The sequence below is a fragment of the Castor canadensis genome, chromosome 7 (assembly GCF_047511655.1).
Source record: "Castor canadensis chromosome 7, mCasCan1.hap1v2, whole genome shotgun sequence".
NCBI lineage: Eukaryota > Metazoa > Chordata > Mammalia > Rodentia > Castoridae > Castor > Castor canadensis.
In genome coordinates this window covers 41,291,389-41,308,339 of record NC_133392.1, presented here as the reverse complement: position 1 = coordinate 41,308,339, position 16,951 = coordinate 41,291,389, and the positions used below count along the sequence as shown (strand labels likewise).

Here is a 16,951-nt window from a genome sequence, read left to right as displayed (position 1 = left end):
CTCCCAGGCCAGGTGGGCAAAGGGACAGATGAAGTTGGTAGCTCTCTTATATAATTACCATTCTGCAGCAACCTCAGTATCCTTATCTATAAAATAGACTGATGATACTTTCTCACACTTCTGAAGAACAAATTGGAGATGTGTACATCATTGTGTGATGATTGACACTACTGATTCCTAGAAAGTGTCTCCATTTCTCCCATCCCTCCTGGTGTGAATATATCCATAACATCCTTCATAGAGACAACTATTGACAAAAAGAAGGAAGACAAATGGTCAAGGTGTACAGTGAGATTTTAAAGCAGTGTTTTTTCCAATCTAAGTTTTAAAACCCAATAAACTTAAAAGTTACATCTTCTTTAAATAGGTTTAATGTATAATACATATCAAAAGTCATACCTTGGGCTGAGCATGTTGGTTCATGCCTGTAGTCCCAGCTATGCAGGAGGCAGAGATGGGAGGATCTCAACATTTGAGATCGGCCCAGGCAAAAGTTAATGAGATCCAATCTCAAAAAGCAAATTGGTGTAGTGATTCACAACTGTAATCCTGTTAAGTGAGAGGCAAGGTATGAGGATTATCAGGTATGCTGATGCAGTCTGGGGTAAAAAGTGCAAGACGCTATCTGAAAAATAAATTAAAAATCCAAGTGGCTCAAATGGTAGAATGCTTGCCTAGCAAGCACAAGGCCCTGAGTTCAAACCCTAGTATGGCCAAAAAATAAGTGACACCTTGTATGTTAAGAGTCACACATGCATATGCATGCATATATGTGTGTTTTATTATAAAAGATATGATTTTAATAAATACAATTGTTTACAAAATTTTAAATGTATACAAGATTCTTGGTTTTGTCTTCAGCAGTCTATCAGAACTGGAGTTACAAGACTGTAAAGTAATATAATCTCTCAGGAAGTTGTGAAGTCAGTGTGGGTTTTCCTAGTCACACCCTTTATTTTTTCATCTTCTCGTTACAGCAGTTAGGTGGAGCTTGCCATGTTAATGTAAGCTAACCATTGACTGGCAAGCATGCCCAACTTAGTGATGTCCTGTCCTTCATGGACACTAGAGGGAGTCAACGTGTAATGGATGAGGTCAACCTAAGAGAAGTAAGTGATCAGGGAGATGTTGATCAGAGGCCAAGGCTAGAGGTTACAGGTAGCATATTTCAGATTTATTAAAAAACACATAGGTAACAAGGCAGAGCTTTGGCTAGGAATGATTTGGAAAGGAAATGAAGGCACAGAAACATTCACAGTTGTGTGATAGAGATAAGACAGAGAGTAGGGAGGTGTCTTAGAAACATTTGCGGTGGACAATGGAGGGCCCAGCTTCATCATACTCCTGTTTGCTGATCCACATCTGCTGGAAGGTGGACAGAGAGGCCAGGATGGAGCCACCAATCCAGACAGAGTACTTGCGCTCCGGAGGGGCAATGATCTGTTGATCAGTGTGAGAAAGAAAGGGCATTAGTGCCATGAAGCAGTGCCTGGGTGCCCTATCATGACACAAATTTCCTAGACTTGGTGCATTTTTTTTTAATGTAGTAGGGACACTACTTGCTGTTAGATGACAAGGGGCAGTGAAGAGCCATGAGTTTAGAGATCCTTCCGTGAGTACATTTGTTTTTCTGGCTTCTTTCATTCAATCTATTCCAAACCATCCCTAACTCCTCCACACATCATTGAGCAAACTAAAAGTGGGTGACAGGGCTGTGGTGGCCTCCACAAAGGAGCCCTGACAAAGCCTCTCATTTAGCAAAGTAGCCTCAGAGCTCAGCATGACCCTCTCACTGTAGAAACAAACATGAGCATTTTCTGAGTAGACTGTGTCAGAACTGACTACACAACTGTTCTTCTACCTGATCAAGTTGATGGCTGCTCTCTAAAACTGTCTGCCACCAGGGGACTCGGAGTCTCCAGTTGGAATGAACGTTCCCCTGGCATGGGTCCCATTAATGCCATACCCAGGGCCCAGGCCTAACTTACAAGATAATGCTATGCTTCTTCAGTAAATGAATGGCTCAGACACAGAGCAGTGCGTCAGGCCAAGGGTTTATCCACCTGCAGCAACTCAAAAAAGAGCTAAAGCTGAGCAATGCCAAATTCCACTCCCGATGTGGATTCTTGCGCAGCAATGGGCACTTCAGCCAACAGACTGGGTGTTCCTGAAATTGTGGTTAAAGGGTTGACTTTCTGTTTACCCCAAACTCTGGTTGAACATTTATTGTTTCTTAATGCAAATAGCTGACACTAACTGAGCTCTTACTGTGTATCAGACTTGTGCTAAGTAGTTCACATATACTTTCTCATTTAGTTCTCATAACCATCTTGAAGAGTAAATATTAAATTTTTCCTATATTACAGGTGAGGAAACAGACTGAGAGAAGTATAAGTAACTGGTCACATTTAATCACATTAGTGTCAGGTCTCATAGTCAAATCTGGGAGCTCCCAATTATTTTGTTTTGTTTTGTTTTAGAAATAAACTTTTTTGGTGGCTGGAAGTATAATTTTAGGTTTCTATGAAAGTTGCAAAGATAGTACAGGGAGTTCCCTAAACACCTCACCCAGTTTCATTTTCACTAAATATGTCATCCTAGTATTCCAGGTTTTAATGGTTCTCTTCCTCTCTCACCACAATGGGACCTGGAGTTTCATTTCTATTCAAGAAGTGGAGAACTGGGAATTGCCTAACTCTAACTGCAACCTCTTTCTGTTTTATATCCTCAGCTAGGTTGGCTGTGCAGAGTGCCCAAGGGCTGGCTTCATCCCCTCCCTCCATTGTGTGTGTGTGTGTGTGTGTGTGTGTGTGTGTGTGTGTGTGTGTGTGTGTATGTGCGTGTGTGGCGGGGGTTGAGAGGGAATGCAAGCTCATCAGACAAGCATTCAAAAAACACAAGCCCTTCAGAAAACAACACTCTCTGCCCTCTCTTTATTGACTCTTTTAAAGCAGGGCTTATTTTGGAGAAAAAAAATAGATGAAAGAGTGCAAAGAACAGAGAACTTGTTTGAGTGCCTCTCATGTGTGTGACCTGCACTAAAATTGCCCCTTCTTCTTTCTGCGACAGACCCTTTCTGGGTCAGAGCGTTACAGCTTGGTCATCTGATCTTAGAGAGTGATAAGAGCCTTTTGACAAGTCACCAGCCACAGATAAGCATCTCTTCAGAGGAATAATCTCCATTTAATCTTTGAGTTCTCTTACTTGAAATTCAAAATGCACACCATATAGATGAACCCTGGGTAGCTCAGGGAATGAGTCTGGTTATGCTGGAGTCATTCTGTGCTTTTGAACAACTGTATCAAAAGGGGTGCCAGACAGAGAGATGAAGAAAGAACTTTAATTTCTGCCCACTGAGATGTGGTCACATTTAATAGTGAAACTATTAAATCTACAGGGTTTAAACTGCTTTAGAAATGTCTGGTTCAGCCTTATTAATGTTTTACAAGGAAGATAAACTATTTTTGTGATAAGGAAAAACTACAAAATAAATGTTCTAAAGAGCTATGGATGCATGGGGAGCTCTGTTGTCCTTGATTGCAGCTACTGGAAGTTGTTGATGAACAAGGTAAATATATATCAAATTTTGTATAAGATAATGCAGATTCCCTTGTGAAGTGGATTGAATTGTATATAAAGTATGGAACGTGTGGATTTTTACCCACTACTTACATCTACAACACATGAGTATATGTGACCAAGATATGCCCTCAGATAGTCCTTTACATCTGCGTATAGCGTTGGCATTGCTGGTAGTACAGCCATGGGTCTATCATTGAACAATACCTTGATCTTCATGGTGCTGGGTGCGAGGGCTGTGATCTCCTTCTGCATCCGGTCGGCAATGCCTGGGTACATGGTGGTGCCCCCTGAGAGGACATTGTTAGCATAGAGATCCTTCCTGATGTCAATGTCACACTTCATGATGCTGTTGTAGGTGGTTTCATGGATGCCAGCTGACTCCATCCCTAGAAGAGAGACACAAACCATGGTTCTTGTGTGGTGGATAAAACTCAGGTTCGACACAGAAAACTAGATTTGAGCAACTGGATTACCTTACACTGATGAGGCTAGGCAGGCATAATAATCTAGAAACCACCCATGGTCCATGTCCTCCTGCCTCCCATGTAATGAGGAAGCCATGCTAGCATGGATATTTTAAAAACAGATTCTGCTATGTATGGCTTAAAAAAAGGACAAAGCTTCCAGATTCCTAGGTTCCATGCTAGGTCAATGTCACAGCCATTGCTCAGAACTCCCTCCTGTCTGTCGCAGCTGCCTTGCATTCCTTCTAAAGCGGAATGGTGTTGAATCTTCCGAAAAACATTTTGCCCTATTTGAACAAAGACTAATTTTTTAATCTTGGTAATATTTTATCTGATTATTTTTTGTTAATTTCTGATGTGGATCTTTTGGGGAAAACCCCTAGATGACCCTAGAGGCATAAACTAATAGTAATTATAATTCTGTGTAATTACTAATTATCAACAATGCATAATTATTAAGGCTTCTTTGTGCCAAGCACCGGACTAAGCTAACCTACTACATAGGTACTATTACAATCTTCATTTTATATACATGGAAACTAAGGCTTGGGGATTTTCCAAAGAGCAAAGTCTCAAACTCAGCCCCAAGAGCTTGCCTCTGTAAACAATTATGCAACCTGTTTTCCCAAAGTCAATGCTAATGTGGGACAGACTCCCTGCTCCTCCATTTTTCTTTGCCCCACCATTCCCAAACTCTCAGCACATCTTCCACAACCATCCCTGTGACTCCATTCTGTCCTAAGCACAGGCAATATTTATTTTTCACCATATGCCCATAATTTTCTTTACTTGAATACGAAGTAGAATGTTTTCCTAGGAAGAAAACTCCTTAAATTTTCTCATCTTGAAAATGTGACACATTCACTTTCCCTAGTTTAGAAATGGTTTTGGTCTTGGGCTTCTAACATAGGTCTCCACTTGTAGAAGGACCCTGGTAACCAAATCTGGCTGGAGACAGAAGAATAGGATGACTCCCCTCCCTACTGCCTACCGATGAAAGACGGCTGAAACAGGGTCTCTGGGCAGCGGAAGCGTTCGTTGCCAATGGTGATCACCTGTCCATCAGGCAGCTCATAGCTCTTTTCCAGGGAAGAGGAGGATGCAGCAGTGGCCATCTCATTTTCAAAGTCCAGAGCTACGTAGCACAGCTTCTCCTTGATGTCCCGGACAATCTCACGTTCAGCTGTCAAGAAGAAACAAACATATGGCAGAGTCAGGGTTGGCACAGGTGCTAAAGATCCACCTGCCCACTTCAGTCTTATACTAAGTCAACTCTTCTGGAACTAGAGTTTTCTAAAAGCCTGAGAAGCTTGGTGCCTGACCTAGATAGACTGCTGCTCAAACCCTTGGCACACTCAGCAGTTTTCAGAAAGAGCAGGTTGCTGGTTTAGGACCAGCACATACAGAAGAAGATATGGAAGAAGTGGGCAGACAGTTGCCTTAAGAGTCCTGTGCTGTGATGTTCTAAGCTATTGTTTACATTGGAGCCCCTGGGAGTCTTTTGAAGGTGTTTTGGGAAGCAAGAATGAAATTAATTCAACTTCATACCGCAAAAAATCATCAGGGCTCACACACAGAGCCTAGGACAAGTCTCAGGCATGTCCAGAAACCTGAAACACTGGCCAATGCCAAATTCTTGAGGTTGTGCAGGTAGCTAGAGGCATTGGCACTGATGTTATCCTGTTTCAAACAATGTGTGACACTGCTCTCTTGTGGAATGACACCGGCACTGACTAAAGACACATGTACCTGCCTGCTGGGTTTGTTTTAATAACAGCCAACAATTATTGCATGATTATAGTATGCCAGGTATTCCACATACATTATCTTACTTCATGCTCATAATAATCATGGGAGATGAAATCCATGATTATTTTCATTTTATAGATGAAGAGACTGTGGCTTAGCAAGGTTGGTAAATTTGTCCAAAGTCACACAGTTAGTGGGTAATTTGGGATTCAAATCCTATTTAGATGTCTACAAAATTTGCCAATGACTACACCATTATATGTTCGGATTCTTCATGTTCTTTTTTTCTATTTGCTAATGCAGGAGATTTAAAAATACTCAACTAGGGTGTAGCTCAGTGAGAGAACACTTGCCTAGTAGGCACAAGATCTGATCTGCAGCACAGCAAAGAACACACACATACAAAAATACCCCACCTCTTGCTAGCTCACTACAGTAGATGATGCAACAACTGTAACTGTTCCCTCAAGGAAACAATATGATGAGTTTGCAATTTCACATAGCAAAAAAAAGTCTGTTCTTTGCTGTGTGCAATAGTCAGACCTTGCCATTGGCAAGTCTCCATCCCATCATCTTCTGAGATAATCACAGGGTACTATAAATTGCTGTGAATAACACACTGTCCTCCACGCCCTTCCCATTGTCTCCCACAGGCCTCACCAGTAGTCACAAAGGAGTAGCCACGCTCGGTCAGGATCTTCATGAGGTAGTCAGTTAGATCTCGGCCAGCCAGGTCCAGACGCATGATAGCATGGGGCAGGGCATAGCCCTCATAGATGGGCACATTGTGGGTGACACCATCTCCAGAGTCCAGCACAATGCCTGGGGGATAATTGGTGATGATAAAAGTCACCACAGCACCTGGCATGTGGTCACTTGCTTATCTAGTGGAAGGAACTCTTGGGGAAGAGGGGATTCTTAAGTCTCTTGTTTGAAAGAAAGAAAAAGGCCATTTCATAGGAGAGATAAAGTTGCACAAGACTTGGGGAGGATCTGGCTAGAAATAAGAAGACTTGGGCTTATTTTAAAAAGGTAAGAAGGTCTGAGATCAGCCCTGTCAATTCTAACTCACCCGTTGTCTGTCACAATCCACACATTTATAACTGCCGAATCCCATATCTTCTGCTATAGTCATTTAATTAAGGCTTCCACTCTTCCTAGTCACTTACCAGTTGTACGTCCAGAGGCATAGAGGGACAGCACCGCCTGAATAGCCACATACATGGCTGGGACATTGAAGGTCTCAAACATGATCTGAAAGCAATCCAAACAGCTAAGTGAGTGATGTTGGCAATCTTACAAAAAATGTTCAAGAGAGCACATTTTGTTGCTGGATGCAGATGGGCCTGCCTGGCTCTGAGCAGAAGAGAACAGTGTAAAGGAGAGCCAAGGCTGCCCAGGTCACTCAAAGAGATGAAATGAAGGTGGAATGGAGAGACCATCACATTGGTGTTCTGATGGGATAGGGAGGGAAAGAAGCAGTGTGCACACAGGACCCAGCCAAAGGCACAGAGAGTCTAGCTTCTGGTCCTAGACCCAGTTCTGACTTGAATGTGACCTGGCATAATTTCACTGAACTAGTAGTCGATTGATGTGAGCTTTATTCCAGGTCACTCAGCTATAACTGAAGGAAGGATTTGGACTAGATTAGCTCTCAGGGTAGACAGTCTAAAACTTATTAACTATAACAAAACCAAAAGAAAATAACAATACTCAGGTTTTGATTTCTCTGACATAAAGAGAACTTCTAAACCCAGTGCTCAGAATGGTTGAGAATAGCCCTGATTCTGTGATCTGTCTGAGGTTCCATTCAATCTGCTCTGCTTTTTCATGCAATTGTTGAGTCAATTCTGGCCCTGGAATCAGGCTGCTCTTGCTGTGGTGGGGGGATCTGATTCCTGCAGACAGGAAGTGCATTCTGGTGTCAGACAGCCACATGTGAGTGCCACTGCCCCAACTCAAGCAGTTCAAGGTCAAGATTAGAACCAGAGCCACTCCAGGTCATTCATGCCTTGGAATATGTCCGAGGCCCTTCACTTCTCCATCTGGAAGACCTTCCCTAGTTTATGGAGCAGAATGTTTGACGTTTGCTAGGCAATCATAATTCTCAACCATTTGATGGCCTTCACACAATAAACAGGAACAATAACTGTCATCAGAAACAGCAACACTTGCTGGTGGAGTGATTCCCTGACCCACGGATGCTGTCCTGAGGAGAAGAACTGCAGGTGTGTTGATGTAAGCACCAAGAACTCTTCTGAGGAAAGGGCTCTGCAGGATTTACAGTTATAACTCTCCAGGGACAAAAGACCATTTTGAGCTTTGCCACTTCTAGCTGTATGAACTTACAAAAATCACTTATTGCACCTGGGCCCTGATTTCTTCATTTAAACAATCAGATAATGATAGTTTCTGCTTCATGTTGTTAGGATTTAAGGACAATAGGAACTGTTACTTGTTAGATAGTTATATCATGATACTCATTTTGCATTGTTAGTCTTCATGCCAGTTCTTTGAAAAATAATGTTAATATTATTCCCAAATAGTGGGCAAGGAAACTGAGGTTCTCAGAAAGTAAGTGGGCTCTTTACGTAGCCAATAAATGACAGATCCAGATTTCAAACCTAGATGTGTCACATTGCAGAACCTAATTCCTACTATATATGTTAAAATGCATTTTCAAATGACTTCTCATTACAAGTTTCTACCTTAACCATGTCCCATCCTCAATTAAATCTTTTACCTTGCCTACTGCTCTTGGAGGTACAAGGCCTGTTTTTTTCAGTAAGAATGTGCATGCCATTAAGATATCCCTATCCTTTGGAGTTCCCAAATTTAGGGAAAGTGGTCAGTCTGTTGGTGGACTGCTGAATGGGGCCTTCTCGTAGCTGTCCTGCACAGCCCCATTCTAACAGCCTTTCCCCAAACCCAGCAGTGCTAGATGCTGGAGTGAATATTTACCTGGGTCATTTTCTCCCGGTTCGCCTTGGGGTTTAGGGGTGCCTCAGTGAGCAGGGTTGGATGCTCTTCAGGGGCAACACGGAGCTCATTGTAGAAGGAGTGGTGCCAGATCTAGCAAGCAGGGAAAAGAGGAGAAACACAATGTGTGATGTTGTGGAGCACTGCAGATCCTGAAAAGGAACCAGAATAGGCTAAACAAAACCAGGACCAAATGAAATGTCACCAGTCCTCTTATGTGCCCGTGTCTGGAAGATGCAGACACTGAAGCTCCGAGTGTGAATGCATTGCATAAGGATTCACATCCAGCAAGTGACTGAGCAAAGTCCTAAACCCAGGACTGTGAAGCAGGATGGCATAGTGGTCAAAGACACAGGCTCTCATCAAATGTGAGCTCAAACCTCAGCTCTGCTACTTCTTGGCTGTGTAAGCTTAGCAAGTTTTTAACTCTTCTTAGCTTCAGTCTCACTACAGGTAATGTGAAGATTAAAATGATTAGTATACCTCATTGGGTCTTTGTGCAATCAAATAAGATTACCCTAGAGTTACTAGTCAGCCCAGTACCCAGTCCAAAATAAATGTTATTATTATTTATCTCTATGTTCATTACCCTCTCCTTCCATTTTAGTTAATAAATCATGGGAGAATGATTTAGTTTAGTATATGAAGGGACAAATGAGTGCATATGTAAATGAACAAATGAAGCTCACCTGAAAACCTAATTGTCACTTTTAATGCTTCTAGAGAAATTGCCCTTTGTACTCGGAGAAGAGAACAAGCCTCCTGCCTCTGGCTTCCACCTGCCTCTGCACTCCAAGTCTGGAGAAACAGCCTCTGTTGGCACAGTCTTGACTTTCCACTCAGGGCCAGACATCTGGCATTCGGATGTTTCCAAAACTGCCTGTGCCTGTCTGTCTGTGATGTATTTGTGTGGATGTACTCTGCTCTATGGTTGTGGTTGAGCACCCTCTTTTTTTTTTCCTGGTACTGGGAATTGAACTCAGGACCTACATCTTGAGCCACTCCACCATCCCTTTTTTAGGATGGGTTTTTTCTACATAGGGTCTCAAGAACTATTTGCCTGGGTTGGCTTTGAACCTCCATCCTCCTGATCTCTGCCTTCTTAGTAGCTAGGATTACAGCTGAGCACCTCTTTAATCCCTGGATGCCAGAAAGAAAACATGATTGTAAAAAAGGCTACATGAATTAGTCTTTAATAGCATGAAGTTCTCCACCAGCACCAGGAATACTAGATTCACCTGAAATTAAAACAATAAAACAAGAATGGCTGAGGAAAGTTTACAAATTAGCAACACTAAGAAGTACTTTTAAGACTCTATCTTGTTCTAGTTTCCTTGTTTTTGAATTTGTGGTTTCCTGAAAGAAGATACCTGATGTGCTGCTCCTTTGATGGGATAAAGTGAAGAAAGGGCAGAACTGGGCAGTGTGGTTTGGGAACCTTGGAACTGACTTCATCATTCTTCAGGAACAGAGTGAGGATGAGTGGGTGGCTGCTCCCAAAGACAAGACCTTCACCCTCAGTCTGTCAACTACAAGTTCTATTGGATAACAACTCTTGTTTACTGCTAGACAGGTGCTTTAACCAGCTAAGCCACGGTGCCAGCCACAACTCTTGTTTAAAATGTAAAGACAAATGAGCACTCAAAAAACCCAGCCAGTCACATTTTATATATTATGGTTATCCTGAAACATCCAATCCTTTCCTCCTTACATCTCTATATCCCTCTCCCCCCACTCCCTACCTCCCTTCTCCTTCCCTGTCCCTCTCCTCTCCAGGATATACTTCGAATTTAGATGTTAGAAATGAGGATTTTTTTTCATCCTAATAATCTCTCAACAGGATGCATCCATCCCAAAATGCCATGGGCTCTCTGAAGAAACCCTTAAAGAGAATTTTCTCATTGATATTAATGTCTTCTCCACAGAGCAAACTGCAGTCTCATCAACCCAGAGTCAGATTAACCACACCTAAGGTTCTAATACATTTTGTTGCATCTAAAACTTTATGTCACTTTCTTCCCATCATTCCTTCTGCAATTTCTCTGACTACTGCTAGTTCCAATATGCCTAAGAACAAACATTAAGATCCTAGCGTCATCTATTTTCTTCATTAGCTCTTCTATAAATACCTGAGAGATAAGATTTTACTTAATGTAACACACAGACAATTTTTTAAAAATTTATTTTAAAACTTCATCAGCTATGATTGTTGAGGACCTCTCAGGAAAATCCACAGTGTTATACTTCCCTTTTCAACTGTGAAGACTAAAAAATCTTACAAAACAAGTAACGGAAAAAAACTGCTCAGGATGAGTTAATGAAAAACTTTCGAGAATGGACTGGTTAAAGTCATTCCCAGTGTTTCAACTCCTCTTTAGCCAAATTGCACCTGGTAGCCATGTAGCAACTAATGAGCACAGAGTGTCCATTCTATGGGCTGACAATCATGAGGTGCTCCATCCTAGAGGGCGGTCTGGCTGATGTGAGCGTTAGACTATTAATTCCCACCACAAGCAAAGGGCTCTCCCTCTAATTAGTTTATAAACACTGATAGGAAAGGTATCTCCCTCTAATTAGTTTATAAACACTGATAGGAAAGGTATTCCTTTAAAAAAAAGAAATCCCACCATTGTTTTTTCAGTGAATAATAATCCAGAATAAGTATTAATAGATAAAAGTGCGAGTGAACAATGGAAGCCAGTTATTTTTCCCACAGAAGCATGTTGCAACATGTTATTTTGAATCAGAGGCCAGTGGAATTTTGCATTCTGAGAACTCAACCTGTAGCAAATGTCCTGGTACCTTTTCCATGTCGTCCCAGTTGGTGATGATGCCGTGTTCTATCGGGTACTTCAAGGTCAGGATTCCTCTTTTGCTCTGCGCTTCATCCCCCACATAGCTGTCTTTTTGTCCCATTCCCACCATCACACCCTAAAAAGGTTCAACATATTACATGTCAGCCTCCCCCAAAGCTTGTGCGTTGATTACAATCAAATCACAAAGGGCTTAAATCAATGAATAAAAAGTTCCTCTTTTGGTAATAGCAACAATGTAATGAGTTGTCTTGTCTCTATGGTCACTCCTTTAGTTGATTGGAAATACACCTGAATCAGCCTCCAGATTGCAGGAGATGAGTGAGAGAGGTAGCTTTACACTGTTTTTTATCTCCTGTGTTCTTTGATGAGCTGTGTTAGGGCAGAGATCATGACTGTCCTAATCACTCTAGCAAATTGTCTAGCACAGTTTTGGCTCCTAACAATATCCGAAAGAAGGTATGAAATTTTACATGCCACTTAAATGCCATTTTCCTCTTGAAAATTAATTAAACAATACTTTTAAAATTGTCACCCACCCAAAAGCATATGAATTTTATTTTCTTATCATAAGCATTACATGTACAAATAAACACTGATACTTGGTTCCTAGTGGTTAGTTCCACACCGCATCAGGATAACTTGTATTTTTGGTGATGATGATGATGATATTTAGACAAAAAGGATATTTGAAAAAGGGGCAAACTTCATATCTGATAATCACCCACCAAATAATCTATATATTTTATGGAGTAATATAGAGTAATATAGAGTCTAAAAGTAATTACTTTTGGACTTTCACCACAGACAAATATATATGTATATATCAAATTTTCATATAATATATATCGTATTTTCTTTTGCATTTTTGCTGGACATCAAACCTAGGACCTTGCATTTGCTAAGTAAGCATTTGTCACTGAGCTACACCCCAGTCCAGCATAGAAATATTTTTTCACAAGTTTGCATAACTTCTGGGTAAAGGACAATAGACACTCAATGGATACACATGCACATAGAGGGATCCACTCAATTGCCTTGCTCTCTGTTTCACTAAGAATTTTGCTTACCTGATGTCTGGGACGTCCCACAATAGATGGGAAAACAGCCCTGGGAGCATCATCCCCAGCAAAGCCGGCCTTACAGAGCCCAGAACCATTGTCACACACCAGGGCAGTGCTGTCCTCTTCTTCACACATAGCTATAGCTGCTTTACAGGGTTCTACAGAAAACAAGAGGAAGCAGCCCCAGCTGTAACAGAGTTGTCAAGCACTTACCTGACCACTCCTATCTCTGTACTGGACTTGGGGCCTCTCCTCTGTTCTTCTAGCTGAAGGCTCTCCTGACTCTAATTTAACACATCCTTTATCTTAAAGTATTTTCATTAGGCTATAGACTTTTGGCAAGCTGAAACTCTGGCCTTGTTAATTCCACTGGCTCTCAGTGTAATGCCTGGCATATCACAGGTTTTTACTAGCATTTTAAAGACAGGTTGAGCAAGTAAATGAATGAAGAAATTGTAGAACACAGTTCTACATTTAGATGGAAATTCCATACTATTAAACCAGATCTTCACAGGGTCAAGTTGCTTGCTGTATTGTAAAGAACTAGAATTTTCAGTCTGTATCAACCCAAACTCATATTTCTTTTCAGATATGTTATAACTTTTTAAATTTTTTTCAAAAAGGTAAATTTTGAGTGATGGGCAGCATTGAAAATTTAGAAATGTTTAAGTGTTTAAGTGCTGAATGTATATGTTTAAAAGAAAAATCTCTTTTGGATACAGAAGATTTTTGCTCTCAAACATTAAAATGAGACAAAGTTTTCTGAAATAGTTCTTAACATTTAGAGGTCACAATTATTTTTCATTAGCAAAAGTCACTGTTAAATAAAAGTCCAATCAGCAAGATGAGTATGATGATTTGCACATCAAGTAGTAGAATATTTGCTGCTATTAAGAAAGATAAGTAAAAGGATAAGCTCTCAACACATTCTTAGTTAAGAATAATAATTTAGAGAATGTAGCACTGAATGATCCCATTAAAATGGATTTTATGCAAAAAGATTACTTATTTACTAAGATATTGACTGGGATTATTTTGAAGTGATGGGTGTTTTTAGTTATCTTCTTTAGTTATGTCAAGAGCACATACCCCTTTGCTTATAAAACAATATTTTAAATAATCCACTTATTTAAGCTTGGATTCTTTGATAAAATTGGGAAAGCTGAACCAGATACATCAAATTACAAATGGTGTAATTGAAGATCTCCAATAAGAGAACAGTTTCATCTGAAGCTCTGATTTCTACAAGTGAGAAATCCTAGAGGAAGTGATTTGTTAACCAGTATACAGGGCATTGGAATCAGAGTCCCCACCCCCAACCCTTGACTCTCAGTCCAGTATTCTTTCCATTTCTCCAAACAGAATTAGATAGAAATGTTCTGTGAAGAGAAGGATGCTTAGGGTCCTCTAACTGGCTTTGATGGTACTGAGATCTCACTTAGGATTTCAAGTTGAGCAAGATTCTCTTTTATTCTTTTTTGTGGTGCTGGGGATCAAAATATAGGGTATATTGCACATGGTAGCCAAGTGCCTCATTCCCAGCCCAGATTTTCATTGCAGATCCATACATAGGTAGAAAGGGAAATTCTTTAAAGGAAACTTCTGGGAGATAGGAAAAGAAAGTAAGTCTTACAATTGGAGTTCAGCCAGACCATTTCCACAAAATCAAGGCTGCACCATCTCAAATATGCAGAACTTCCAGAGAAGAACTTCATATATGCTAGACCAGCATGAACAAAAATGCAGAAAAAAAATCTCAAAATTTAGTAAACATATTTGTACTTGGCAAAAAAATGTCTGGGAAGAATTTCATAATCTCTAAAAGGAGCACTGTTATTAAAGAAAAAAGTCTCTGTGTGTCCAGGGAGGGAGCTGGCTCAGTATTTCCAACTCTTATCTAACCTGAATGAGCAGCTTGGTTTGGAGCAAAGCATTTCCTAATTAGGTAAAACTCTCTTGCTCCAGTGTCTGCTTTTGGAACTTCACCCGGGTCAAGGGGTTTGCTCCAGTCAGTAGAATACATCTTGTGCCAAAAATGAGTAGTTAGTGGGAGGGGAGGGGAAAAAGACAGCATAGTTCCCAGCTCGTTCATCTTGAAACACAAACCATATTTAGTCATGAGTCAGAAAATGGAAGGAAAATCTCAGACTGAAAACTCCAGTCCCAGCTAAAACTGCCCAGTCCCTTGTTACAGTGAGGTCCAGCCTGGGATGGCAGAGCTGGCTCCATAGTAACATTTGCCTCACCAGGCTGTGAGGAGCTTGAGTCTGAGAGAAATGCAAACCAGACCTTCCCTGGCTGGGACACACACAGCTGTCAGATGAGAGGTTTGCTTTTTCTTCCTTCTATGCAGAGAAAAACTAAATTGGTTGCTGTGGTCTGCTGCAAATGACCAATGATGCAGAGCCTAACAAGCAAGTTCACATGCACTACTTACTCTAGAGATACACATTTTCTTAGAGCCAAGCAACTCACAAGCAATACACAAATTCAGGCAAAATCAACGAGACTTCTATTCACTTCTAACATCTACTTCCAGACTCAGTACCTGTACCATAGATACAGTTCAATGAAAGATCCCCACACCAAGTCTGAATCATAGACAAATCCCTGAGCTTCCAGTGCCTAAATACAAGTAAATGTATAACTTACTACAAAGAGTTAGATATCACCCCTATTATGGACTACAGGATCCTGGCCATTGGTTTAGCATAAACAGATTTTATAGGCTACAAGCATGAATTAAAATTGACTCCATCTCCCTCTCCACCTCTTCTACTAAAACAAGTTGCATGTCAGGCTTGTCTTTAATGTTAAATCATGAGTGATAAAAGCTATAATTGTTTAGTAGTATAATCCTCATTTAAAAATATCAGAGTGAACAAGTCCCTCCAGATTCCTACAAACAATGCCTGACTACACTAGGTAATAAAAGAGCCTCTGGAATCTCTATGTCACATCCTTGGGCTGGTGCCACTTACCCTGATGGTGCTTGGCTGGGCTTCTCCACTCTGGGTGGGTGGTGTCCAGGGAAGTCGAACGCTGAAGGGTTATATAGACCCTTGGTCTGCTCCCCTCCCACTTGCTTCCCAAACAAGGAGTAAAGACAGACTGGATCTGGTCGTTCAGTCTAACACAACCATATAGGGACCTCAGCACCAAACTCTGTACTCTGGGTGGCCAGAGGTCTGGGTCTCTTCCACTGCATTCCACTGCTCTGCTCATGAAACAGGAGGCAGCTCAGCTGCCTGTGGGAGATAAACACTCCAAGCCTTCTGAACAACTGCTGAAATGCCCAGAGACACTGGGTTAAGTGTCACAGGGCAGATGCAGGCATGGTTTGCACATTCCTCAGAAGATGCCAGTCTGCTGGCAAGCTGGCCTTTCAGGCTCCTTCCCAAGGAACTGGAAGCAGAAAATGGCTGCCTTTGACTAACAGAAAATAACTCCCCAACAAATGTGGACTGTAATGAAGAAAGTTATTATTTCAATCACTCGTAACTATGTAGCCACACAGAGTCTATAAACTGAGTCTGTGAGCGGAGTTGATGGAAATAAGAATTGAAGTATAGAGACAGGTTGAGGAGCCCATGTTTCAAAAAGAGGAACTTGAACATCAGCATTATTTCATTGCTTTAATCCTTTGGTATATTAGCTATGTCTGTGAATTTGTCACTAGACAACTTAGCAGCATGAGTAGGAGTCATCCTTTGGCCAGAGAGACTACTGGGAACTCTGTCATAGAAATAGTATGAGCAAAAATGGAAGGTTGACAGGAAACCAATTAGTCCTCCTTTCCTCCCATGACCCCATTTGACAGGAATAGGACATTGACAAGGACATTGGTTCTCATTCTCAAGCATCAATGGAGAGCTTCAGTGGCTTTAGCTTCTCTACTTGCCTCCTCTGAGCCAAGATTCTAATTCATTCATAATAGAAGTATTTTGATGGATACCATGAGTATTTCTGAGCTGCTGACATGAGAAAAATCCCAGAATGAATGACTCTCCTACAGCTGCGACCAGCTGTTTGCACGTTACCATGTCTGATCTGTTTGATTTGTGGTATACACATAAGTAAATACATATTTATCTTTGAGGAATTGCACTATTGGTCTTTAGAAAAATTTAAATAGCTTAAGGCTAAACAATAGCAGGATTTCTCTGTTGGTGCTCAGGATTGTGCTATGCCTAGTTTCTACCAAGCAGAAAACACCAGTATCTGAAGGTTCAAATACGAAGACTGTATGAGACAATATATCGTTGGCATTTGGAATTAACCAATAGTTTCCATTGCAGGG

The 16,951-nt window shown here is 41.1% G+C and overlaps 1 protein-coding gene across 2 annotated transcripts; it reads right to left on the bottom strand.

Annotated features, from left to right (window-relative positions):
* Positions 1-1,152: 1,152 nt before the first annotated feature.
* Acta2 (actin alpha 2, smooth muscle) lies at positions 1,153-15,829 on the bottom strand. Of its 2 annotated transcripts, XM_074078813.1 has the most exons (10): positions 15,633-15,743; positions 14,285-14,371; positions 12,658-12,809; positions 11,577-11,705; positions 8,757-8,867; positions 6,965-7,049; positions 6,456-6,617; positions 5,038-5,229; positions 3,787-3,968; positions 1,153-1,440 (listed from the first exon to the last, which is right to left on the bottom strand). In XM_074078813.1, exons 3-10 carry the CDS (start codon positions 12,784-12,786, stop codon positions 1,297-1,299), a joined length of 1,134 nt encoding a protein of 377 aa, XP_073934914.1. In that variant the 5' UTR covers positions 12,787-12,809; positions 14,285-14,371; positions 15,633-15,743; the 3' UTR covers positions 1,153-1,296. The 2 variants fall into 2 exon arrangements, with proteins under 2 accessions (XP_073934914.1, XP_020026526.1); XM_020170937.2 differs by lacking the exon at positions 14,285-14,371 and having other exon boundaries at positions 15,633-15,829.
* Positions 15,830-16,951: the final 1,122 nt, after the last annotated feature.